The sequence below is a fragment of the Zalophus californianus genome, chromosome 13 (genome assembly GCF_009762305.2).
Source record: "Zalophus californianus isolate mZalCal1 chromosome 13, mZalCal1.pri.v2, whole genome shotgun sequence".
In the NCBI taxonomy this organism is placed as follows: Eukaryota; Metazoa; Chordata; class Mammalia; order Carnivora; family Otariidae; genus Zalophus; species Zalophus californianus.
In genome coordinates this window covers 6,390,480-6,414,413 of record NC_045607.1, presented here as the reverse complement: position 1 = coordinate 6,414,413, position 23,934 = coordinate 6,390,480, and the positions used below count along the sequence as shown (strand labels likewise).

The 23,934-nt window shown below is 56.0% G+C and overlaps 2 protein-coding genes across 2 annotated transcripts in view; one reads left to right on the top strand and one right to left on the bottom strand.

Moving 5' to 3' along the window:
* The window catches only part of PRRX2 (paired related homeobox 2), a 46,741-nt gene extending 44,478 nt beyond the window's left edge, over nucleotides 1-2,263 (top strand). Inside the window, exons 3-4 of the mRNA XM_027616328.2 lie at nucleotides 512-690; nucleotides 1,806-2,263. Of these exons, the coding sequence (XP_027472129.1) occupies nucleotides 512-690; nucleotides 1,806-1,941 (315 nt within the window). The 3' untranslated portion in view covers nucleotides 1,942-2,263. The remainder of the gene's footprint in view (nucleotides 1-511; nucleotides 691-1,805) is intronic.
* A 10,061-nt stretch (nucleotides 2,264-12,324) lies between these two features.
* On the bottom strand, nucleotides 12,325-22,642 carry PTGES (prostaglandin E synthase). The gene is made up of 3 exons (XM_027616790.2): nucleotides 22,396-22,642; nucleotides 18,791-18,873; nucleotides 12,325-12,879 (listed from the first exon to the last, which is right to left on the bottom strand). The coding sequence occupies exons 1-3, from the start codon at nucleotides 22,522-22,524 to the stop codon at nucleotides 12,630-12,632; spliced, it is 462 nt and encodes a 153-aa protein (XP_027472591.1). The 5' UTR covers nucleotides 22,525-22,642; the 3' UTR covers nucleotides 12,325-12,629.
* Between the last annotated feature and the right edge of the window lie 1,292 nt (nucleotides 22,643-23,934).

Here is a 23,934-nt window from a genome sequence, read left to right as displayed (position 1 = left end):
AATCCAAGCCCCGCCACCTACCCGCTGGTGTGGCCTTGAGCAGGTTACTTAACCTCTCTGTGTTGAAGGTGCCTGCCTGGAAAGTGAGGACCACGCGGGTCTCTTGTATAGGGTTCTTAGGAGAATGAAAGTTCACCTATTTGTCCAGTGCTTAGAGCAGTGCCTGGCGGGGAAAGGTTTTGCTAAATAAAAGCCGTGTTCAAGTGTTAAGGTCTGCTCGTTGCCAGCTCTGAACCGAGAGCTCAGCACGCCCCTCTCCAGCCACAGCTTTGCAACAGCCACGCGTGGCCCGTGTTCGCGCCCCTCCGCGCGTTCACTCGCCCTTTCTCCGACGCACGCTTAGCCCGCGGCAGAAGCATCCCCGTTCTACAGATAAGGAAACCGAGGCCCAGAGAGGGGAACCTGCCAGTCCGCAGCTGGTGGCAGAGCGGGCACGCACTGCATCCCAAAGGACGTGGGTCCCCTTTGCCGCCTGCTGCTCCCCGTTCAACACGCCTCCCCCCGCCCCCAGGTCTGGTTTCAGAACCGCCGGGCCAAGTTCCGCCGAAACGAGAGGGCCATGCTGGCCAACCGCTCCGCCTCGCTGCTCAAGTCCTACAGCCAGGAGGCCGCCATCGAGCAGCCCGTGGCTCCCCGGCCCACCGCCCTGAGTCCCGATTATCTTTCCTGGACAGCCTCGTCCCCCTACAGGTGAGAGCAGGAACCCCTTCCGGTGGGGAGGGGGCGGGGCCTCTTAGGGCCCAGATGCCTCTGAGGATCCGCAGGGAGCTGTGATTGGTGCCCAGGCGCCCCTGAAGCCCGGGTTGGCCGAGTAGGGTGTGGGCCAGTGTGTGTGTGTGTGTGTGTGCTCACGAGTGTGTGCGTTTGAGTGTTGCACACGAGTGTTTCCACATCAGTATGTGCACGTGATCAGGAGTGTGCATGCATGTGCGTGTGTGTACGTGTGTGCATAACCGTGCGTGTGCACGTGTGTGCATGAATGTGTAGAGGCAAGATGAAGCCCGTCTGGAGGGGGCATGAAGAACCCTTGTCACCCTGAGGAAGCTGGAAACCAGGAGGAAGATTTCTGGGCTGGCAGGAGAGCCCCAGCGCCCTGCGCTGACCTCCCTGGCTCGGAGGGCTGAGGGAAGGGCCTCCCTAGCCCAGGGGGCCTGGCTGGGGTCCAGAGCCAAGTTCTGGGGCAGTTTTGCTCTGGTCAAAGCTGGAGAAAGGAGGCAGGGCAGGAAGGAAGAGGGAAGAAGTGCTAGGGAGTTATGTTTCTGTACCCACAACTCCAGGGGGTGCCACCTGACCCTTAGTCTGTGTGAGGCGTTCTGCTGGAGCCCTGGTCTTGTGCGAGGCGAGATCCAGCAGGTGGGCTTGTGGGGTCAGAGTCCTCATGATGCCCATGGTGGCCAGCTCTCCCGCCCTGTCCGTACGTGGAGCAGGAGAGCCACCCAGAGGCATCCTTCTGAACAGGTGTGTGTTCCCTCCACCTCCATCCCGCTGTGCGCCAGGCCCAGCACAGGTACTGGGGGTGAGCAGGACCCAGGCTCTGCTCTCGGGAGGCTCCTGGTCCAGGGAGGGATGCCCACAAACCCACAGAGGCTGCTCTGTGTCCCGGTGCCGTCTGTGAGTGTTTCTGACTTCTCCCCAAATCCTGCAGCCCCAGCTATGCCCAGCCCCTGGGGGGAGGGCTTCCCAGGAGAGTCAAGTGGGGAGGGGAGGCAGGAGGACCAGAGGCCAGGGTCCAGGGCAGGCAGCCGGAAGTGGTCAGCTTTGGGCAGCATGCCAGCCACAGCTACTGTGCCTTCTGTCGCCCCCAGCACGGTGCCGCCCTACAGCCCTGGAGGCTCGGGCCCTGCGACCTCGGGAGTCAACATGGCCAACAGTATCGCCAGCCTCCGTCTCAAGGCCAAGGAGTTCAGCCTGCACCACAGCCAGGTGCCCACGGTGAACTGACGGCCGGCCCCCCAGGACCCCACTGCCTCCCCGGTCTAACAACGACAAAGATAGCAGACGTGAAAGTGACCTTCTCCTGTCCGCTGTCCCCAGGACAGGCTGGTTGGGCTCTCCTGGCCCCTCTCTCCAGTCCGGACTCCTGGGCCCAAGAGGCTGCTGAGATGCTGGGAGCCCCTTGTCTACAGCCGTGGGAGACTCTGGCCCATGACCTTTGGAGGGGTTGAGCCAGAGGCACAGGAGCCCACCAAGGACTGCATTTATTTTGTGTATTAAAACCGAAAAGCTTTTGTCTTTAAGAAATAAAAAAAAAAAAAAAATTTAAGCCCCAAAAAGTTTGAGGGAGGGCGGGTAAGGGCAGCCAAGCAATTGAGTGGATGGCCTTCTGGGGCCCTGCTCTGGCCTGCAGCCGTGCCGGGGCCAGCTGCCCTCATGTGGGCGCCTTCTTGTGAATGAAGCCCTCCATCATCCGGCAGAGCCCCACAGGTGGGGAGTCGGGTAGGAGGACAGAGTCCTGCCCTGGACGCCACGGGCACCTAGGTGTTTGGGAGAAACCCCGCCATGTGACTCTGGGCAGGATCCCTTCCCTGTCTGGACAGGGAGTGTCCCCTCTGCCCTATGGTGGGGGACAGGGTGGGTGACCAAGGATTCCTGGACTGGCCAGACTGTGTGTGTGTGTGTGTGGGGGGCAGATGCTGGAATTAAATCCCTTATCTCTGGGCATGCAGAAGGTGTGGGACCCTCCTGGGCCTAGGCAAATGGCCCAGAACTGGGGGTGCAGAGTGGAGGTCCCACACGGGTCAAAGGACAGAGGAGTGGTCCTAACAGCCAAGGACACCAGAAGACTTTATCCAAGTCCACCCACCTTTTTGCAGATGATAACTGGGGGTGACAGAGGACACACATACCCCAGCTAATGACATCACTTATAGGGAGTTTGGAGGAAACTGGGGTGAAGGGAGTGGTTGGAAGCCCACCCCTTCCACCTGGCCCCCTACGCAGCCCCTTCTGTGGGGCCCACCCTCCAGGGAAGTTCAGAGTCATTTCTGCTGATAGTGACCTCAACCAGCCCCCAGGAAGTAGGACAGCACTCCCCGACCCCCAGAGGGCACAAAGATGACCAGCCCCTCCTGGTGACGGCCCTCGTTGTGACACGGCGATCATACCCTGATGGAGCCAATCAGGGAGACCTCTCCTCCCATAGTCTGCTCTGTCCACACTGCAGCAAAGTGCCCCGAAGTGTCAGCCTTCCCCCCCGCCCTCCATGGGCTCGTCTCCTAGATGACCTCAAACAGGTCAAAGCCTCATGACAATCCTTGCGTGAGGGACAATCCCCATTTTTGTGTTAGAAGGTACGGTAATTATACCTCTGAGTAAGGAGAGGACCCCTCCCCATTCTCCCCCATTCACCGCGAGATCTTCCCCACACTTCATCTGGGATTTCACCATGAATACTGGGTTCTTGGGCACGGCGCTTTGCCCTTTTCTGATGTGCACACAAGACCCAGGACGCTCACCGTGTGACTTCTCTGTGGCTGGACAGTTGGGACTCTGTCAGCCCGAGAGAGTGAGGGGCGCCGATGAGGGTGAGGGAGGCAGGGGCTCTGGCTGAAGGCGTGGGGAGGGGGCATTCTGCTGTCTTGAGGGGCTCAGGCTCACCTGACTACGACAGCCAGAGCAGGGGAGACCTCTATACCCTGGACGGTGTGTGTGGGGGGGAGGAGTTGTCTTGCTCAGTTTGGCCTCTGCCTGGGCTAAGTGATCTCTGGGTCTCCATTTACCATTCATTCACTGAACAAATAGGACACACTTGCTGCGTGCCGGGGCCCTGAGGAGAGAGCAGAGAACTGACATGGGGTTCCTTGCAGAGACCTGACATGGGGTCCCTTGCTGCAGAGGCCACACCAAACACAGGGAGTCCCAAACCTAGTCTACGACATCTGGGCAGTCTTCCTGGAAGAGGTGTCCTGGAAGGATGAAGAATTGGCCAAAGACTGGGGGAGAACAGTGTTTCTGGCCAAGGGAACAGCATGTGTGAAGGCCCTGGGGTGAGCCAAAAGCTGTCTCTTTGGGCCAGTGGGGACAATTCCAGGGCTGGATCTCCCGGTGCGGGATGAAGGTGGAGAGAAGCAGGGGCTGGCTCAAATGGGGCCAGTGTGGCCAGATCTAGAAGTTTGGATGTCATCCTGGCGGTGGGGAAGCCACAGAGGGGATTGGCTTGGTAGAGGGACACCCCCCACCCCCGGGTTCTGTATGGAGGAGTGGCCATAGGACTAAGAACGGAGGCAGGGAGGCCCCTGCAGAGGCCAGGGCAGATGTCCAGGGAGGAGCGGCAGGAGTCTGGACCAGATGTGGGCAGATCTGGGAGGTGTTCCAAACACAGCAGGGGCAGGGGTTAAGGACCGGATGATGAGCTGAGGGAGACGAGGGAGGCCAGGTGGTGGCCAGGATTTGGCTTAGGCACATGGAAGTACCCGGGAGAAAGAAGACTCTGGAAGCAGGACCTGCCTGGTGGAGGTGTCGGGAAGATGCTGGCCTGCCCTTCCACCCAGAAGAGAGCTGGGGGCCAGCCTGGTCCGAGCAGCCTCCTCCCTCGTGAGAGGTTTACCATCCCCGCCCCCCAGGAATCTGCACCAGTGAAGGCCGATGGCCCACGGGGTGGCCAGAGCCGTGCCCTCCTGGCAGCCAGGCAGGCAGGCCTCTTTCCTCCCCAGAAGCACTGAACCGAAAGCAAGTGACAGGCCAGCCCAGCCACCGGCCAGAGCTCCAGCGTTCAGATTTCTCATCCAAAGGGAGGGTGCCATGAAGCAGCGCCAGGTTGGGGTGGCCCGCAGCAGAGATGGGGTCACATTGGGCAGAAGTTGGGGCCTAGAAGGCAGGTCCAAAGAACACCAGCTTCAGAAAAAGCTGGGGGCCTGTTTCCCATGGAGGCGCCGGCCCTGCCATTGGGCCACAAGGATGGCAATGTCACTTCCTCCCAAGCACTCCAGAGAAAACAAACTGGCTTAATCGTTTACACGTGCTGCCCCAGGGAGCTGGGAGGGGGGCACGGCAGCCCTCCCTGTAACAGGCTGTTGCTATGTCCCCCTAATTGCAGAGCTGCGTGGGCAGCCCCCTGGGCACCCGTCCCGGGATAGAAATTTCCATGAGGATAAGGTGCCCAAGGCCCCGTCCCGGGCTGGGAGAACTTGGAATTTTTCTCTCTTTGACTCCCTCTGCCCATTTGGCCAAGCAGGCTTGGGAGAGGACACTGCTTGTGCCTTTGCTTCTATTTTGTTTGTTTGTTTGAAATAAAAGAACTTGATTGAAAGAAAGAGAAAAGGTAGTCTGGGCTCTCGCAAAACCCAAAACCTGGGAGGTAAAGGCCGGTTTTACCTCGGGCGAGGCACTTCTGAGAGCCTCAGTTTCCTCCTCTGTAAAATGGGGCTAACAACAGGTAATAAGAACCGAAGCCACCTCATGGGATTGTGGGCACAGAGTTACCTTCTATAAATGGGCACTTTGGTGTTGATGGTTGAGGGGCACAGAGAAGAGCTGAAGTCAAAATACTCCCGTCCTGGGGTGCAAGAGCATGTCTCCTGCCCTGAGAACCCAGCACACGCGGTTCAGGGGCCCTTCGGTGCCCAGCCCCTGTACCTCTGTCACCCGCCCCTGCGGGGCACTGTGTGGTCACTGCTGGGCACAGGGCTGGGTGACCATCAGGGCTCCAGCCGGCGCCTGACCCAGCCTTCTCTCGAAAGATAAGCAAATCCCAAATCACCAGCAGGGGTCACAGCGTAAACATCATTGGCACAAGCCTCCCGGAAATTGTCCCAGCAGACATGAGAACGTTCCCATGCTGTCGCCAGTAACTCCATCTTGAAACCCCACTTCTGAGAAAGAATCCAACATTGTGGCGGGGCGGGGGGGGGAGTGGAAAACCAGTGTGCGCGGAGCTGTTTAGCACACATTTCATCCCTGCAATGTAAAAACTCTGAGGAGGACACAAACCCAAAGGTAAATATTATAATTTAAATTTTCATCGTGGCTTGCAATCTGCTTGTCTGGGTGTTTTCTGTCCTGTGGCTAATAACCTAATAGAGAAACAGAACAAGCAGGTCAGTGCAGTAGTCTCAACTGCATAAAGAGCTCTTTAAAGATAGAAAATGTGCTTGCACCCCGCTGTGTCCCTTGTGAGGGAGTGGCCCCCTTCCAGAGCAGTCCTCCACTACCTATGACCACCCCCTCAGTCCCGCAGGTCCTGAAGCTTTGTGGTCATCAGTAACTCTTTTCCATATTGCAAAGAGTGTGTTTGAGAGCTTCTTAACCCTTAGTTCACACCGTAGAAGGACTGAGCTTGCGATATGGGGGGTCAGGAGTGGGCACCTGGAGATCAGAAGGAGTCCGCAGACGACAGGTGGGGTGCTAGGCAGTATTCTAAGATGGCCCTGCGATTCTCACCCCGGGGTAGTCCCCTCTCCTTGTGTGAGTGTGGGTGGAAACTCTGACTTGCTCTTCATCAAGAGTGAAAGAAGTTAGCCGATTTAATTAAGGTCCCTAATCAGTTGACTTGACTTGATGGAAAGAGAGATTGATTATCCTGGGTGGGCCTGACCTAAGCAGGTGAGCCTTCTAAAGGAGAGTCAGGTCTTCCCTGAAAGAAGGGACTCAGAGCACAGAGATGCTCTCCTGCCTACCGGCCTTTATAGCCCAACAGCCCTGTTGGGAACTGCCTGTGGAGGGGTGACCCCCATAGCAGAGGGCCTCAGTCTTACAACCAACCGCGCGGAACTCGGCTCTGCCCAAAACCTGAATGAGCTTGACAGGACACTGAGCTCCAGGTGAGGCCTCAGCCCAAAGGCCTCTTTGACTGCAGCCTGGTGAGACCCTGAGCAGAGGACCCAGTCAGGCTGTGCCCTGACTCCTACCCTGTAGAAACTGTAAGGTCATGTCCTGCCCTATAGAAATTGTAAGATCACGAGTGGGTGTTGTTTTAAGTTGCTACGTTTGTGGCAACTTGTTACATGGCATAGAAAACGAATACGGGTGGAGATGGAGCTTGGCCATCCACCTTGAGCTTGGCCTTCTTCTGCCCATGGCACACCCAACAACCCCAGACCCGCTACAGAGGAGACACGAAGCCTTTGCTCAAATTATTTGCCAAGCCCCAGGGAGGTCCTCCCGTCTTACCTCCTTCCAGGCCATTCTGCACAAGCTGGCAGATTTCTTGCCCTAAAAGCCAGCCTTGACCATGTTCCCCCCCCTCCCCCCATCTAAAGCCTTCTGTGGCTCCTGAGGGCTTCTCGGCAACATTCCATCACCCGGGCCAGGTGTCTGAGGCTCCACCACCTGGCCCGGCTTTCCCTGTCCGGTCTCAACCCCCCTTGCCCCCTGCCCCAGACTCTCCAGATAATCCCTCCAGACAGTCCCTTTTCCCTGCCACGCTCCTTCCTCAGGTTGTCCCCCTGTGGCCTTGAACATGCATTCCAACAAGGGTTACAATATTGTGTCAACTTTTTAAAAAAACAAAGCCAAATTCTAGACAGTCAGCAGATAGCTCCGCATGTCTGGGGGAGTTGTGTGTAGTTTGAAAAAGAATAATTCAATGTTATAATTTTATATTTGGAAATGGGAAGAAAAACCCTCTTATTTGCATAATTCACACTTTAAAATGTGAAGCTACTCAGAATCTTCTCGGCGGGCACAGATACCAAGAAGAGCGACCTTTGTCCTGTGGGTGGCCACGCGGCAGGCCCTCCAAGGAGCAGAGGTGAAGAAACATGACCTACCTCACAGTCTCTTTTGGATATTTGTATATATATATACACACACATACACATACTGATATATAGTATATATGTATCTATGCATGTTAAATACATATAAATATTATATGTATTTAAATACATATTATATGTATCTAATATGCATAGATACATAAATATATTATGCCTATTATATATAATAGGCATATAGGTAATATGCATTGTAAGAAGATCCGGAAAGTAATAAACCATAATGTGAACAGTGATTTTTCTCAGGGGTGTGGGATTGTGGGTGGTCTTTGGTCTTTGTATACACCCTTGTAAATTTCCCGACTTGGGTACTAAAACTTGACAAAACTCTTTTTAAAATCCCATCCAAATTGGAACCATCTTTTTGGAGGACAACATATACCACAAACCTTAAATGTGCCTTTCACACAATCATTCTACTTCTAGAAACGGACCTTCAAGAAACAGACGTGCACAGAGATTTCTGTTCGAAGATGCCCGTGAAGGCATAGCTCATGCTGACGCAGCCTGGAAAATTAATTTCTCCAACAGTAAGGGCAGATTAAATAAATGATGAGGTTATCCAGGATGATGGAATACCAGGAGGCTGTTAAAATTCATGTTATTGACCATGGAGAGCCCCGGGAGGAAGTGCCGAGGTGCCGTTAAGGAAAATCTCGAGCGATGACAAAAAAGCCAGTCTGACCTGTTGGCTGCAAGCCCATGAGCCCTGATACCACCACACCTGTCTCCCCAGTGCCGAGAAACCCTTCACAAACACTTTTGTCGTGGAATGCCATGACGGATAAAAGCCCTCCCGAGTCCCGATCTCTGTGTTATATGTACACATGCACACACACACACACACACATTCATTTTACGCACCATTCATTCACTTCCTAGAGACGTCCTAGGAGCCAGGTGTTCTTCCAAGACCTGGGGACACAGGCACAGCAGGAAACAGCAGGGACCCAAAGCCCTGACTCCCAGAGGGGCACAGTCTAGAGGAAGAGACCAACAGTGAAGGAGATCAAGAAGATGCCAGCCTCTTGAGAACAAGCCTCCCTTGGAGGGGACTGGAAGCCATGCAGGAGAAGCCTCCGGCTCTGGGTGGGGAATGCACCGTGGGGGCCCAGCGTAGATGCTGGGATCCAGATGGGAAGCGGCTGTATTGAACCAGCCCCCATGGCCAACGGCACAGATGAGTGTCCCGGAGCGCCCGGAGCGCCCGGAGCATGACGCGGGGCGGCCCCTGCGTGCTGAGGGTATGGAAGGTGTTTATTTTCTTCTTTGAGCTTTTCTGGAGTTTCTAAACCTTCGACACTGACCCTTCCTCGTACATATAATTAACAGTTTAAAAACAACAACAACAACCCATTCCCCTTTCAGGTTCCAAATCAAAGGATACCTCTCCTTGGGAAGCCTGGCTGGATTCCCCCTGCCAGACAGACAACCCCTCTTCTGTGACTACCTGAGGCCCAGCTGACTCAGAATTAGAAGGGGTCAGTCTGTCTGCCCCCTGGCCAGCCTAGAAGCCTGTTCCGGAGGGCAGTGGCCTCCTGGACACACACACACACACACACACACACGCACACACACACACACACACACACACACGGAGGCTTCTGTGGGTCCTGTGGGAATTGGGCTCTGCTTCTGCAGGGGGTCCCCAGAGCCTGTCCCCGCCTCCAGGACTGTGAAATGAGGCTTCCCTGCCCTCTCGACACTTGCTGGTGCGTCTAGGTCCCTCTCACACCAGGCAAGCTCTTGGAAGGCTTGAACCAAAAAATCCACTGGACGAGGGAGCCCCAGGAGTTCCTGGCAGGTGCCCTCAGGGACAGAGACCACAAGCCACCACCTGTCCCGGGCTTCCTCCAAAGCCCTTGCCCCCCTGCCCACACTTCCCCCACCACCCCCAACCCTGGGTCAGGAGGGAGGAGGCAGCTCCCGAGAGCAGGCCCAAGTCAGGCCGGGCCGGTGGCAGGCATATGGACTGCAGAGACCAGGGCAGGACAACAGCTCGCACTCAGCACCTCTGGCCAGCTCAGCAGATGTGGTCTGGTCTCGGGGACCCTGCCCGGCTTGTCGTGCCTGCTAGGAAACAGGTGTTGTCTTCCCTGGGCCTGGTGTGCAGCCGCGCGGGTAGCTGCTGACAGGAGGCCGCTCCCAGCCCTCCCCCCATCCTGGACTGTGTCTGCCCAGGGGACAGGAGCAGAACAGGCCCTTGGGGGTCCTTTTCCCCTGCAAAACCCTGCAGCTCCCCCAGCTGCCCCCTGACAGCGCACCCTGCGTGGGCCCTTCCCTGCTCTCTGCTCACATCGGCCTCTCCCCTGGGCGCTCCCGCTCCTGGGCGACAGGCAGGGTACGGTCCATGGCACTCGGGGAGCAAGGGCCACTGCCTGGCTGCCAGCCCCACTTTGCTTTCTCAGAGACCCTCTTAGGACACAGACCCAACTACACCGATCCCCCTCTAATGTCCCCACATGGCCCCAAAGCCTCAGATGAGCCCCACTGCTGCTGACCCCTTTAGCGTCATTCCCCTCCCATCCCCAACCCTTTATCCCCCTCCCCCTCCCCCTCCCCATCCCCAGATCGTCCCTCCCCCTCCCCCATCCCCAGATCGTCCCTCCCCCCTCCCCATCCCCAGATCGTCCCTCCCCCTCCCCTCCTCCCCTCCCCCTCCCATCTCCCCCCATCCCCAGATCGTCCCTCCCCCCTCCCCATCCCCTCCCCCTCCCTCCATTCCCATACCCCTCCGCCCTCCACTTTCCAGCCACCAGACCCCAGGAGACTGAGCTCTGCTCAGCTTTGCCCCTCAACTTCCTCAGCTTGGATAGTCCCCCTAAAACAAATCCGTCTTACCTCCATTCTCAGGTGAGTTGCTGCCTCCCCCTGGAAGCCCCCCGCACTGGCCCATCTCCCCCCATTAGGGTGCCGGCCCTTGGGGTTCACTGTTGTCCCGCCGTCCCCACACGCGGTTGCTGCCCCCGGGCCGGCACCACCTCCAAGGGGCTTCCACAGAGGGGATGACTGCTGGGACAAGGCACAGGGGCTGCACGGGGCCACCCCCTCCACGCAGGCCCCGGGTTCGCAAGGTTCCCGTCGGATGCGCTCCTCGCCGGGTCCGCGCTGGCACTGTGCCCCCTCAGCCCCTCCTTCCCCAGGAGGGAAAATGTTACAATATAAAAACACATACTGGGGCTGCTCCTCTGGCCTTAACCAAATCCCAGCTCAGGGACGTTGAGCAAGTGACTCCTCCTCTCTGAGCCTTGCTTCCCTCCTCAACAAGCAGAAATCTCTCCCTCCTGGGACTGGTTTAAGGATCAAGTGAAAAAAGATGGTCAGTACCGCGCCCAACCAAGGCTGAGCAAACAGCCGGCTCTCCATCCCTGGTAGGTGCCCTTTCCATTCCAGAGGCTCAGCGGCCGCCTGAGAATAGACGCTCATCTCGCCACCAGGGGGCAGTGTTATCCACTCCCAGCTCTGCGCACGGAGCGCGGGGGGGCAGGGGCTAGCCGGGGATTTCTAGCGACGCCAGGAGTCCCTTGAGCCCCCATGAGGCCCCCACCCAGCAGGTCCATCAGCCCCCGCGGGCAGAAGCTCAGAGGCTGCAGGCTATTGGGAGATGTGCCCAGGGGCTTCCCCAGATCCTGGGGAGAAGGGGTGGTGGTTAGGGGAAGCGAGGCAGTAGGGGACAGTGGTTAGAGCAGGGTTTCAGAAGCTGACGGGCCGGATGCAGAGCTGGCCCTGCGCTTCAGGTGCTCCCCCCCACCCCCGGAGCCTCAACGTCCTCATCTGTAAAAACGGAGTTGATAGACCGTCTTACCCATCCGAGGGAGGCAGCGGCTGGGGGTCTGAGCAGCTTGCTTGCTGCAAGGCTTAACACCCCGATGGGGTGCGTTTATGTGTTTGCCAGATACCATGTCCTGTCATTTTGCGCCCCCCCCCAATAAAACTGTCCAGCCAAAATGACCGACCTGGGTTATGGGGGGTGGACCCCAGGAATGGGCAGCCAAGATGTCTCAGGGTGGTGGGCCAAGCTGGACAGACACTCCACTTAATGATGAAAACCACACATATCTCAGAACAAGGGTCTAGGAGACACACACACACACAGACTCCTCATTGGGATGCACATTCGTGGTTTTCAAACCTTGCAGATACTGAAGGAGCCAGAAAGTTCCTTTTAGTGGTTGGTCCTTCAAGCCCCACTGTCCTTGCTTGACATCCCTTAGGGGAGACTAACTTCCCAGGAAGAGAAGCGAACTGTCCTGGGGGCCCCTCCTATTGGCACCTGCACTTAGGAGACTACCCAGTAAAGGAATGAGGACTGAGCCCAGGAGTGTCGACCGGACACAAAGGAACATAATCCCACCCCAACCTCGCTGAATTGCAAAATCAACCCTAACCTATCCTGGGCCCTGCTTCTAGAGGGAACTGGCAGGGATTCCCAGTGCTGGCCATCAATGGGGCACGGGGGAGCTTTTTACAAAAGCAGATGCCCAGCCCCCCCCCCCCCCGAACTAGCTGAACCAGACTCTCTGGGGTGGGTCTAAGAAATCTGCATTTATTATAGCCCTGGATCTGGAAGGTTGTTTAGGAACATGGACTGAGTCTCCCATCACTCTTGGTGACGAAGAAGGAATGTGGTTTTTAATGCTCTGGTATTTGAGTGGAAGGATTTTTTATCAATCTTGACATCTCTACATGGTCCAATTAGCCACTTCCCCCAGAAATCCAAGGGGCACACACACACGTGTGTGTGGACAAGCTTATGCAAACATGACACAGGCCCACGATGCCCAGAATCCCATGTTCAGCCGGTTGCCAAGAAGCCAGGCCCCTAGGGCCTATCACAATCTCAAAGGGACGCCCAGTCCCCCAGGTACAGTCACCGAGGCTCGTGGCCAGTGGTCTGGTGGCTGAGGAGGCGTCAGGTCACAGGTGGCAGGCTGCTTCCCAGACGATCTGCAGGGCCATGGAGGCGCAGGGGAGCTGGGCTGCGGTGTAGGCCAGGGAGCGGGTAGGCGCCCGCAGCTTCCCCAGGTAGGCCACGGTGTGCACCATGCGGCCCAAGAAGAAGACAAGGAAGTGCATCCGGGCGATGAAGGGGTCAGGCCCCAGGACGGAGTAAACGAAGCCCAGGAACAGAAAGGGGTAGATGGTCTCCATGTCATTCCGGTGGGCTCTGGGAAGACAAGGGCGGGCAGTCAGCCAGGGGTCAGCATTGACCATGTGGTGGAGGCTGGGGCCCCCTGCCCTGAAAGGCCCCCCACCACTGGGGGGGCTGTCTCAGGGTGCCAGACTCAAGTCCATTCACGGCCAGGACAAAGAAACACCACAGAGGCAGGAGAGGCAGCAGGTCCAAGCTGGCGCCCGTCAGCAGCTGAGGAGAGGAGGTCCCCCATCGTATGGGCTAGCCGCCGCCACAGGCAGCTGGCTGGGGGTTCTCACCAATCCCTAGCGCTCTCCAGGACTGGGCCCCGGCCGCACGCCCCACCCTCTCCCCCTCTGGCCTTGGACACCAGGTAGGAAAAGTGAGGCTCTGAGGGGTTGAGAGCCGGGGTGGGGCCTAGGTCAGACTCGAACCCGTGCCCTTTACCACCAGGGCAGGCTTCTCTGAGGCCACCCTCCTTCTGAATGCAGGTGCCTGGGCCCTCCTGAGTGGCATGGGCTAGAGCCTAAGAGCATGGGTCCAAAACCCTTGCCTGTCTTATTCTGTCCCTAAATGACCCAGCAAACCCTCCTTCCCTTTTCAGGATCGTAACAACAGAGCTGCTTCCGCTCACTGGAGCCGACCCATGGCTGGGCACCGGTGAAGTGCTTCATTTCATCCATGCTATCCTGCTTCCTTTTTGTTGTGTTTTGTTTAAAATGATCAAGTGTGTGAGTACGTGTGGCGGTGCAGGGAGCAGGGGGGAGGACTGGAAGGGCTGTGTACAATCCCCACCATAAATAAATGACCAAGAAAGAAAACTCATCCACTTCTGCTAAGAGTTGGTTCACATTTTCCATGACTCCTGCTCATGGGCAGCTTCCTTGGGGAGAGGTGGGAAGGTCAAGTCCCGTAAATTGAGAGGCTGAGCCAGCGACTGATGGCATGTTTGAAGAATAAACAAGATCCCAGCACTGGTGCTGTGACCTCCCCCAAGGCCAAGCCACATGTGTTGAGGCTGAGGCATGAGGACTTGGCTGGAACCAAAGCCCCTTCTCCAGGCCCTTCCAGGTGGAAGGCGTCTCACCAATGCTGTGCCAGGAGGCCAGGCCCAGCAGCTCCTGTGTGGGGGCCCCGCCACAGTCTTCCTCTTCCCTTCCACTTGCAAGGAGCCCAGGGCCAGGGCTGGCCTGGGGCTTAGGGAATCAGGTGGGCTGGCTGCACAGGGCAGGGAGGCCGCAGGGGTCTCTGCCTTATGACTGGGGTGGAGACCAGGGAGGAGACATTTGCACCAAAGTCTGAACGACAAGGGTCATCCACAGGCCGCCCCTACAGGGGAAGAGCTTTCCAGGGAGCAAGATTGGCAAGTGCAAAGGTGGGGATGAGCTTAGGGGTGTTTGAGGCACAGTTAAGTGACCCATGTGTCTGGAGTGTGGTGGCGTGCGAGGGAGCGAGGCAGGATGGGAGCAGGAGAGGGGTCCCGTGAGGTGGGGTATGGGGCCTGGAATTAGGTCTGAGTGGATACAAGTTCCCGCTGAGCCAGGGGGCCTGGATCTTCCTTAGGCCAAACTCAGGACACAGCAGTTGGCGTCTGTCCCCACATCCTGGAGCCAACACGAGCCCTCCTTTTCTCCTAAATCTCCACCATGGGAGCCTGCCTCAGGGAAAGCAAGTCTGCACAGGGCAGGTCTCACGGGGTTAGGGGGCCGCTCCCGCTCCCCGATCACCCCATCAAGCAAGTCCCTTAGCTTACTCGTGACGTACGAAAGAGGGAGGAGACTGCTCTACTCTATGGAAATGGGGCTTGGTATCCCAACACCTCCCCATACACTACTGGAGGGACACCCTTTGAAAACCTACTTTAAATGAAGTCCATGTGTCGCAGAATGTGGTCTGCCTACCACAGATGACCCCCCTGGATGAACATTTTCGTCATCACACTTTTTATCTCACAAAGTTTCCAGAAATGCCTCACTAGCAGACGAAACCCATTCATTCAGACATTTTTCTTAAAAGCACGCATTCACTGACGCGTGAGTTAGGTTTCGGAGAGTTGTTAACAGAGTCATCGGCCAAACCCCAAAGAGCAGATGAGGGGGAGCAGGGTGGAGGAGGGGAGGATGGGCAAGGTTCACAGCAGGTGGGGGCCCCCCCCCGCTCTGCACAGTCCCCCAGAAAACCAAGCAGTGGGGCTGAGCCCACCTCCTAGCTCCAGCCCCGGGGTGACAGGTCAGAGGGCCCCAGGGTCACCAGTGAGGGGGGAGAGGTGGCTGGGGGCTAAGAAAGCCCTGAGGCTGTCTCAGTCCCCAGCACGGCCCCGCCGTCTTCCCGCCTCCCTTGGGCAGGTCTAAAACCACAGCGGCGGCGGGGCGGGGTCGGGCACAAAGCCACAAGTGGTGCCAAGGGCAGGGAGCTGTGAGGAAATCAAAGGTGAGGCAAGAAAAACTCCTTCCCCTCCCTCGGGCACGGATATGCACTAACAGACATGGAAGGAGTCACGTACCAGAGAGACGCTTGGGCAGAACGTGTCATTCCGATAATAACCACTCTTTCACATAGAAGTCACCCTAAGCCAATCCCTGCTGCTAGACTGGACTTGCTGGGACTTCCAGTGGCACCAGGCGCCCCTCCGCCCCTTCAGATGTTGCGCCACCGGCAGGTAGGGAGAGGGAGCCCCAGGGGTACCCCAAGGCACCTGGCAGGGACAGCTGTGGTCTGTCTTCTTCCCTGGCCCTCCCCGCTGCCCACACGGGCCATGTCGATGAATGCAGGGCTCACGGTTGCTCAACCTCAAAGGCAGGTATACTGTGGAGTAAAATCGCATTCCGGCAGAGGCCAGGCTCAGAGGGTCTGGGCGAGCCGGCTCTGCCTTCAACCTGCTGGGGAAGTTACTGGGGGCCCAGGGGGTTGGCGTCTACAAACGTGCTCGGAACACTGCTGTCCCCGAGGTGCTTCCTTGTTGCCTCGTGGTCATCACCAGCCTCTCAGCCTCTTGGTTTTGCCAGCCTCCCGGCTAACACCCCCCTCAACCCCCTCATCCCCCGTCCCCGGGCAAGAGCCTGTGGTTCTACGTGTGGCTAACTTGCTCCTGGGCATCGGGGCCCCATCCACAAAATGTAGAATGAATGCATTGATGACGTCTAAGGGATTTCTAGGGCTGCGATTTGGGGACCAGTCTCCTGACACACTGGTTCAGTGGGATTAGGGCTGCACACTCCAAATAGAAACATTGCCAAAGTGTAGGTCAAGTGTCTTCCTTCTTCGGGGCCACTCAGATATTTCCTCCCTGCAGTTTTGTATACATAGACTCAGGATTGGGCCCAAAATACACATTACCAGGAGACTCGGACAGTTATCATTGAAGAAAGTGGCTGGGTTTCAGCGTTTCCCCCGAAACCTGGTTCTTGACTTCTCCCAGGGCTGGGCTCTTGTTACAACTCTGGCGCATCGCTGATCTGCAAGGCAGATTTATCCCCCAAGAACCAAGACCTAAGGGCTTTCCTGTTTGTGCGGAAGGGTGACCCTGACTGCACCATAAACTCTGGTCTAATATTTAACTTAACTTTTGCTTCCAGGGCCTGTCCCCCTCAGGTTCCAGCCAGTTCTCCGGTAGCGGATGCCCGGATGTGTGGTGCTCTGCGCCTTCGAGGTGCCACGATGTTATGTGAAGTCGGGAGGAGGGGGAGGGGGAGCCCCAGGGGACCAGGAACCCCCAGGTCTGGCGTGGTAAGTCCCCAGTGAATACCATTACGCGGCAGGTTCCCCCCACCAACGAACACTTGCCGAGTGGATAGAAAACATTATTTGGTAAGAGGTGCTCAAAAAGTGCTGAATTGAATTCCAGCCATTTGGGCATCACTACTAAGGATAGTGGGTCACTTTGATCAGAAGGAAAACTCGTATTGGGTAGGTGGAAACCTCTTGGCACCACGGGTCTGTGGTCTCTCCCTGGCTTGGTTACAGCCACCGAAAAGAAACCAAGTGTTGGAAAGCTATGTAACCACTCCAATGTCACAAGTAAGCTTTGCTACATAGAACCCCGAGCCCTGTGAGAAGCTAGGCACACCCCCTCGTGGAAGCCTGCTGCCTCAACCACCCAGGTCCTTCTCCACTGCCTAGGAGAGTCAAGCCCACCAGGGGGAGGGTGGGGTATGGGTCACCAGTATGGATTCGTGCATGGGTAAAGCTTTGGTCCACTAATGTACAACCAGCGCTTAGCACAACGCCTTGCATACCGTAGGTGCTCATTACATGTCGGGTGGATGGATGGACAGACCTCATATGAAGTACTACCCACTGTCGTTACGTTAGAAAGGGTGGAACAGGGGCGCCTGGGTGGCTCAGTCGGCTGGACGTCCGCCTTCGGCTCAGGTCATGATCCCGGGGTCATCAGGCTCCCTGCTCAGCGGGGAGTCTGCTTCTCCCTCTCCCTCTGCTCCTCCCCCTGCTCGTCCTCTGTCTCTCTCTCTCTCTCTCTAATTAAAAAAAAAAAAAAGGTGGAATAGCAAAGAATTTTACTTCCTACATTTACTTTACACATTTCTGTAATTTTTTAAAACCACAAGTATGTAATTATTTTCAATGGCCAAGACAACTAAAAGAAAAAAAAAAAACCCACTCCCTTTCACTAGAATCTCCATTATTCATACCACAGCTGGCGTCCCACCCGTCTCTGCCCCGGAGGCACAGGAACGCACTGACAGCTCTGGGAGTGTCCGTCTCCCGTCTCCCGTCTCCCTCCTTTGCACCTCCCCAACCTTCCACTTCTCCTCCCAACTCCGCTGACCATCCCTCTCCCCTGGAAATGCTGCCTCCTCACTCTCCAGCCCGCTGGTGTGAACTAGAGCAAACTGCCAAAAATGGACCATTCAGATTGGCGACGTGAAATTAACGCTGAGTCTCCAATGGGATTTTACACACCCGTTTCTAAAGACCCATTTCTTGAGTAACATTTACTGACCTGGAAAATGCTCACCAAATAATGTTAACTGAAAAAAAAAAAAAATCTCACAACCCCAAATTGGGTATACGATGCAATACCTAATTTTATGGAAAACATTGACAAAGAGGAGCTGGATGAAAACTGTGTTAGATGTCAGCAGGGATTAGAATCGGGACAGGTCTCTCTTTTCCCTCTGGGGGTTTGCAACAGGACCCAAATTGTCTGCAATGGTCAGCAGTTCTGACTTATAATGAGGAAAATTGTTTTTGATCGACTGGGGGATGCTAGGCGTACAAAGTGATGTTCGACTTCACTCCAAATTAAAAAAAAAAAGAAAAACCAAAACGTGACATAAATCCTTGCCCATTGCCTCGGCGGCATACCCCTCCAAAGGGGAAGCTAGGAGGTGGCAGGGGCAGGCGAGACCTCTCCCACACCAGTGATGAAAAGACATTTGTGCACCATTCAGCAATATTCCTTACCCCGCTCAAATGCATCCTGCGGTTTTGCTCACACATACACGCGAAGGCAATGCGAGAGCTTTGGATGTGCTCTGTTCATAACTGAGAACAGCCTAAATCCTACAGCGCTGAGCCAGTGGGCGAGACCCCGCTGTGAGCTGATGGTTAGCAATCCCCGTGAATGGACCAGGGTGTGAAGGGTGACCTTTTTGGGGCAAAAAGGAAAAAGCACGCGTCTGTCAGTGCAGGCAGGATGCGTCGCTGGGAAGGTGCAGAGACATGGGGTTTGCCCCCAGACAGCGGAGCTGGGTAGGGTCTGGAGCTCAGAGGCCAGGGGAGACGGACTTCTCACTGGGCAGCCTTCTCCAACTCTGGAATCCTGAGTCATGGGCGTGTATTGGATCAATGAGTAAATGAGAACTGTCTGAGGGGATCAGGTAGGCAGAAGACCTGGGTCCTCTGGGTATCCCCCAGGTCCCGCTGCTCAGAGCCAGGCCTGGTCGGGGAGACCGTGGCCAGGTTGAGGCCCAACAGTACTTGCCTGAGGCAGCGATCCACATCCTGGTCACTCCGGCAGTACTGGAGGCCTCCATGTCTCAGGGCGTCCTCAGGGTTGGCAAAAGCCTGGAATATATCCGCCGGGAATGACCGTTGGAGCTCCTGTTGTGTGCCAACCGCTGGCCCTCGCCACAAGCAAGGCTGCTACGGACTGAACATTTGTGTGCCCTGCAAACTCATATGTTGAAAGATACACTCCAAGGTGATGGCATTCGTGGGGATCGGGTCATAGGGGTGGAGCCCTCGAGAATGGGATTCATGCCCATTTTAAAGAGAGCCCCCAGAAAGCTCCCTTGCCCCTTTTGCCAAGGACAGAATGAGAAGACAGCCATCTGTGAACCAGAAGCGGGCCCTCGCCAGACTCCGAATCTGCAGGCACCTTGGTTGTAGGACTTCCCAGACCCCAGGACTGTGAGAAATCAATCTGTCGTTTATAAGCCCCCCAGTCCAGGGTATGTTGTTATAGCAGCCAGAACAGACTAAGGCAAAGGCCCTCCTGCCCCCGCTCTTGCGAAGTTCACAGTCTGATCAGGGAATTGCCTATAAACCAGGGGAGACCAGATGGTGAGGGTTAAAAAAGAGAAGAGACAAGGTTGGCCTTGAGAATGGTCATAGGAGACCTGACCAAGTCAGGGGGTCAGAGAAAGCTTCTTTGGGGCAGGGACATTAAAGCTGAGGTTTGAAGCATGCAACAAACAGCATTAACCAGACAAAGGGAGAGTTGGAGAAATAGCACTGAAGATATACAGATCAGCATGTGCAAAGGCCCTGGGGTCAGAAGATGGGCATGTTTGAAAAACAGAAACTCAGTGTGGCTGGAGTAGAGACAACAAGGGGCAGAGGCCCAAGATGAAGGGTCCTGGAGGCACTCTAAGAATTTGGACTTTGAACTAAGAGCAATGACAGGGTTTGATAGTCGAGGGCAGAGAACCCCAGTTCTGCACTGACTAGCTACACATTTTGTTTAAAGATTTATTTATTTGAGAGAAAGTGAATGAGTGTGCGTGTGTGCATGAGGGTGGGGGAAGGAGCAGAGGGAGAGAGAGAGAGAGAGAGAGAGAATCCCAAGCAGACTCCCCACTGAGCATGGAGCCCAAGGTGGGGCTCGATCTCACTCTGAGATCATGACCTGAACCAAAATCAAGACTCAGGTGCTCAAACAACTGAGCCACCCAGGTGCCCCTAGCTGCACATTTCTTAACTTCCCTGAGCCTCAGGCTCCCTCCTCTGCGAACTCCGGATCAAAGGGAGCTCATTTCCTACTTTTAAGAGTGAAGGGGAGAACTGGAGGTCCATGCCCCGCACTCACGTGCCTCTTGCAAGCTAGCCCCACCAACCCCACAGTGAACCTGGATCTCAGCAGCAGGCTTTCTAACATGCTCATCCAACAAGGGTCTGACTCATGAGCCCTGGTGACCTCTGCCCCCGGCCACTGCTTCGGCCCGCCTGCTGGGGCTGCCCTTGCCCCACCCCAGAAGGGAAGGCGGCCGAGGCCAGAGGCCTGCCGTGGTCAGGATCAGACTCCCACGCCCAGAATTCCTCTCCATGGGCCCTTCAGTCATGGAATCACCAATTCGGATGGCTCGGCACAGGGTCCAGGGACCTTTTGAAGGGAGTCCTAGCATCTTGTGGGGAGCTGTTCTTGGGAGTTCGGGGTCCATGGGGTTGCTCACTCCTAAAGACAGAATTAGAGCCAGCTGCTGTGCAGGCGCAGAAGGACGAGCCCCTGGGTCAGAAGCGGGAGTGTTACCTCCATCTGGGACAGGAGACAGGCCCCTGGATGCTTTCCCACGAATGAGTGTGGTTTCTGCCCTCAACTGTTAGTAAGGTAACGAGAACTAACATTGGTGAAACGTTCGTCCTGCGCCTGGTACTGCATTCTTCTGGCACTACCCTATCCCCCGTTTACAGATGAGGAAACTGAGCTCCCAGACTTGCCCCACGTCCAAAGCTGGTGGGTGGAGGAGCCAGGGGCCCACATCCATCCCCTTCCCAAGGTGTGGCTCCTGGGCTCTTTTCCTGGTTGACAGAATACCAAAGCAGAAACCGGAGGGAAGCTCCCAGATGTAGTAAGGCGCCTCTGGGGACAGCCCAAGGGAAGCTTGCTTTCTCGGCTCCTCCCCACCGACCAGGGAGAAAGGCACTCTCAGGTTTATCTCTTTCTATCCCTGAAGTCATATTAAAAGGGACGCTCCGGGAGCCTCCACCTAGCTGTTGAGAACTCTGTCCCCCCAGGGCAGGTTGTGGAGCAGACACCATGCCCCCCACCCCTGGTTCAACCCCAGCTACGTGGCCTTCACAGGTAATGAATGTCTCCTCACCTGGAAAACAAGGAGGAGTTCCCACCTCCTCCCCCAGAGTCATTTGGGGATTAAACGTTCAGCTCCACGGAGGGACTCCATGGGTGCAAGCAGCGGTCCCCGCTGGGTGCCTGTATCCCCATCCAGGATGGACCAAGGCAGGGGGAAGGCAGGGACCGTCCGTGTGCCTGTGCCTCTGGAGCCGCTCTGCCTTCAACCCGGCTCGCACCTGCGCCAGCGGCTGAGTCTGACTCCCCAGCAAGATCCCGGAGCCCCCGGTGTCCACCTCCCCACCCCGCGATGCCAGAGCTAGCCTTGCCTTGCTTTTGAACTGGACAAAGGGGGACAAAGGGGCACAGTTTCTGGAAATGATTCCTCTACTGAATAACAGGACAGCCGGCCAGCTTGGCCCGATAATGCGGAGCTGTTCTGAATGGGTTGTCCCGCCCACCGGCTCACCCGCGCTCAAATCTCAGCCTCTGTATTGTTGTTTTGGCTCTGCGACTTGGATTAGTGGGGGAAATTCCTCCTTGAAAATTCCAATGGAGGGGCACCTGGGTGGCTCAGTCGGCTGAGCGGCTGACTTTGGCTTGGGTTGTGATCTCAGGGTCCTGGGATCGAGCCCTCGGCTGGCTCCCTGCTCAGCGGGCAGTCTGCTTCTCCCACTCCCTCTGCCCCTCCCCACCACTCGTTCTCTCTCTCTGTCTCTCTCCCCCTCCCCCCTCAGATAAATAGATAAATAGATAAAACCTTTAAAAAAGAAAGAAAATTCCAATGAAGCCGGGCTGAGACCCAGCCCCTGGAGGCTGCAGCAGCTTTGTAAGTGCCCTTGCCAATGAGTTGGGAATTTCCACTTAAGGGTTTCTCGGACTCCTGTGTCGCTAGTTCTCACTCCACCCAGATACCCAAATATCAGATCTCCTGTGCTGGGAGGGCGCCAGGTCTGATGGAGGCTTTATGCTGTCTCGCTCCACCCTCCGGGACCTGCTTCTCTCTGAGACACCAGCGGACGCAGTAGCACTCACAGCCAGAACCCCACCTGGTGGCCCAGAAAGTGAGCAAATGCTCTTAAAACAGAGGACAAGAAGGTGGAGGCCCTGCCATCCCAAAGGACTGGGAGAGGCCCCCAGGTCCCCCGGTGCCTCACACTCTGGCCCTGAAAACACCTTGGCCAAGTTTCCCAGCCCCATGCCTTCCCAGGCAGGGCAGCGAGAGAGAGCGCAGGTGAAGATGTGGGGGTCACGTGGGGATGTGGGGAGCGGGGTGGGGGGGGTCCTGGGCAGCATACCTTCTTCCGAAGTCTCACTTGGCCCGTGATGACAGCCACCACGTACATCTTGATGACCAGCAGTGTGCCACAGAGCAGGAAAGCTGGGAGCGCCTGGCCACTCACCAACGCCAGGACGGGGGGAGGCATCTCGGTGGGCCGCGGGAGCTCTGGGGAAGACGGGCAGAGCGGGTGTGTGGCTGTGTCTCCGGGGCGGGAGCTGAGGAGGCGGGGAGAGCCGGCAGGAGGCCTGTCTGCGTTCAGCACCCGCCCACTCCCAGCTGCAGAGGCAGCTTCTGCCCCCAGATGCCGGGAGAAGCAGAGGGCTGAGGGGTGTCCCCGGCCCAGCCTCCGGCCCCAGACGCTCCTCCCGGGCAAATCCTTAAACACGTTCTAATCTGTTTCCTCATCTGTAAAATGGGGGTGTATGGCAGTGCCTGCCTTCTGGGGGGTGTGACAAAGCTGAGCACCTGGCAGGACCTCCACAGGTGGCAGATACTGCTGATTTATGCCCATTTCCCAGAGGGTCAGGGCAGGTGGTGGGCATGAGAACTGAGCCATCTGCCCCCACTCTCAGCCTGGACATTTGAACCACAGCCATACCTCCCTTGATGTGACTTTGCTTTTTTGTAGTAGGTTGAATCCTGGCCCCCCAAAGATGTCCACTCCCCAATCCCCAGGACCTGGGATTATGTTACCATACCTGACAAAAGGGACTTTGCAGATGGGATTAAGTTGGGATCTTGAGAGATCCTAGGAGAGATCATCCTAGATTATCTGGGTGAATCCAGTTCGGTCACAAGGGTCCTCCTAAGACAGGAGAGGAGAGGAGAGGAGATGTTATGTTGCTGGCTTCGAAGATGAAGGAGAGGAGGGCCATGACCCAAAGGATGCAGGTGACCTCTAGAAGCTGGAAAGGACCAGGAAACAAATTCTCCCCTAAAGCTTCCAGAAGGAACCAGCCTTGACTTTTCGCCCACTGACATTGGTTTTGGACTGCTGGTCTCCAGAACTCTAAAATAATAACTTGGTGTTGTTTTAAGCCATGAAATGTGGGGTGATTGGTTACAGCGAGCACAGGAAACTAGAGAACACCCTTCTATTTTGTTCCGTAGCATCTCTGGGCAGGCAGACCTTGGAGATATTGCAGGTTCGGTTCCCAACCACTGCAATAAAGCGAGTTTCGCAATAAAGCGACTCATATGAATTTTTTTCGTTTCCCGGTGCACATCAGAGTTATGCTTACACTATACTGTAGTAAGTGTGGAAGATCTTTATGTCTAAAAAGGAGGGTATGTACCTTAATTAAAAAATACTTTATTGCTACAAAATGTAAACCATCATCCTAGCTTTCACTGAGTCAACCTCACTGATCACAGAGCAGCATAACAAATATAATAATGAAAAGGTTTGAAATATCATGAGAATTACCAAAATGTGACACAGAGACCCAAAGTGAGCAAACACTGTTGGAAAAATGGGGCCGACAGACTTGCTCAACAAAGGGTTGCCACAAACCTTTAATTTGTTAAAAACAAAACAAAACAAAACCAAAAAACC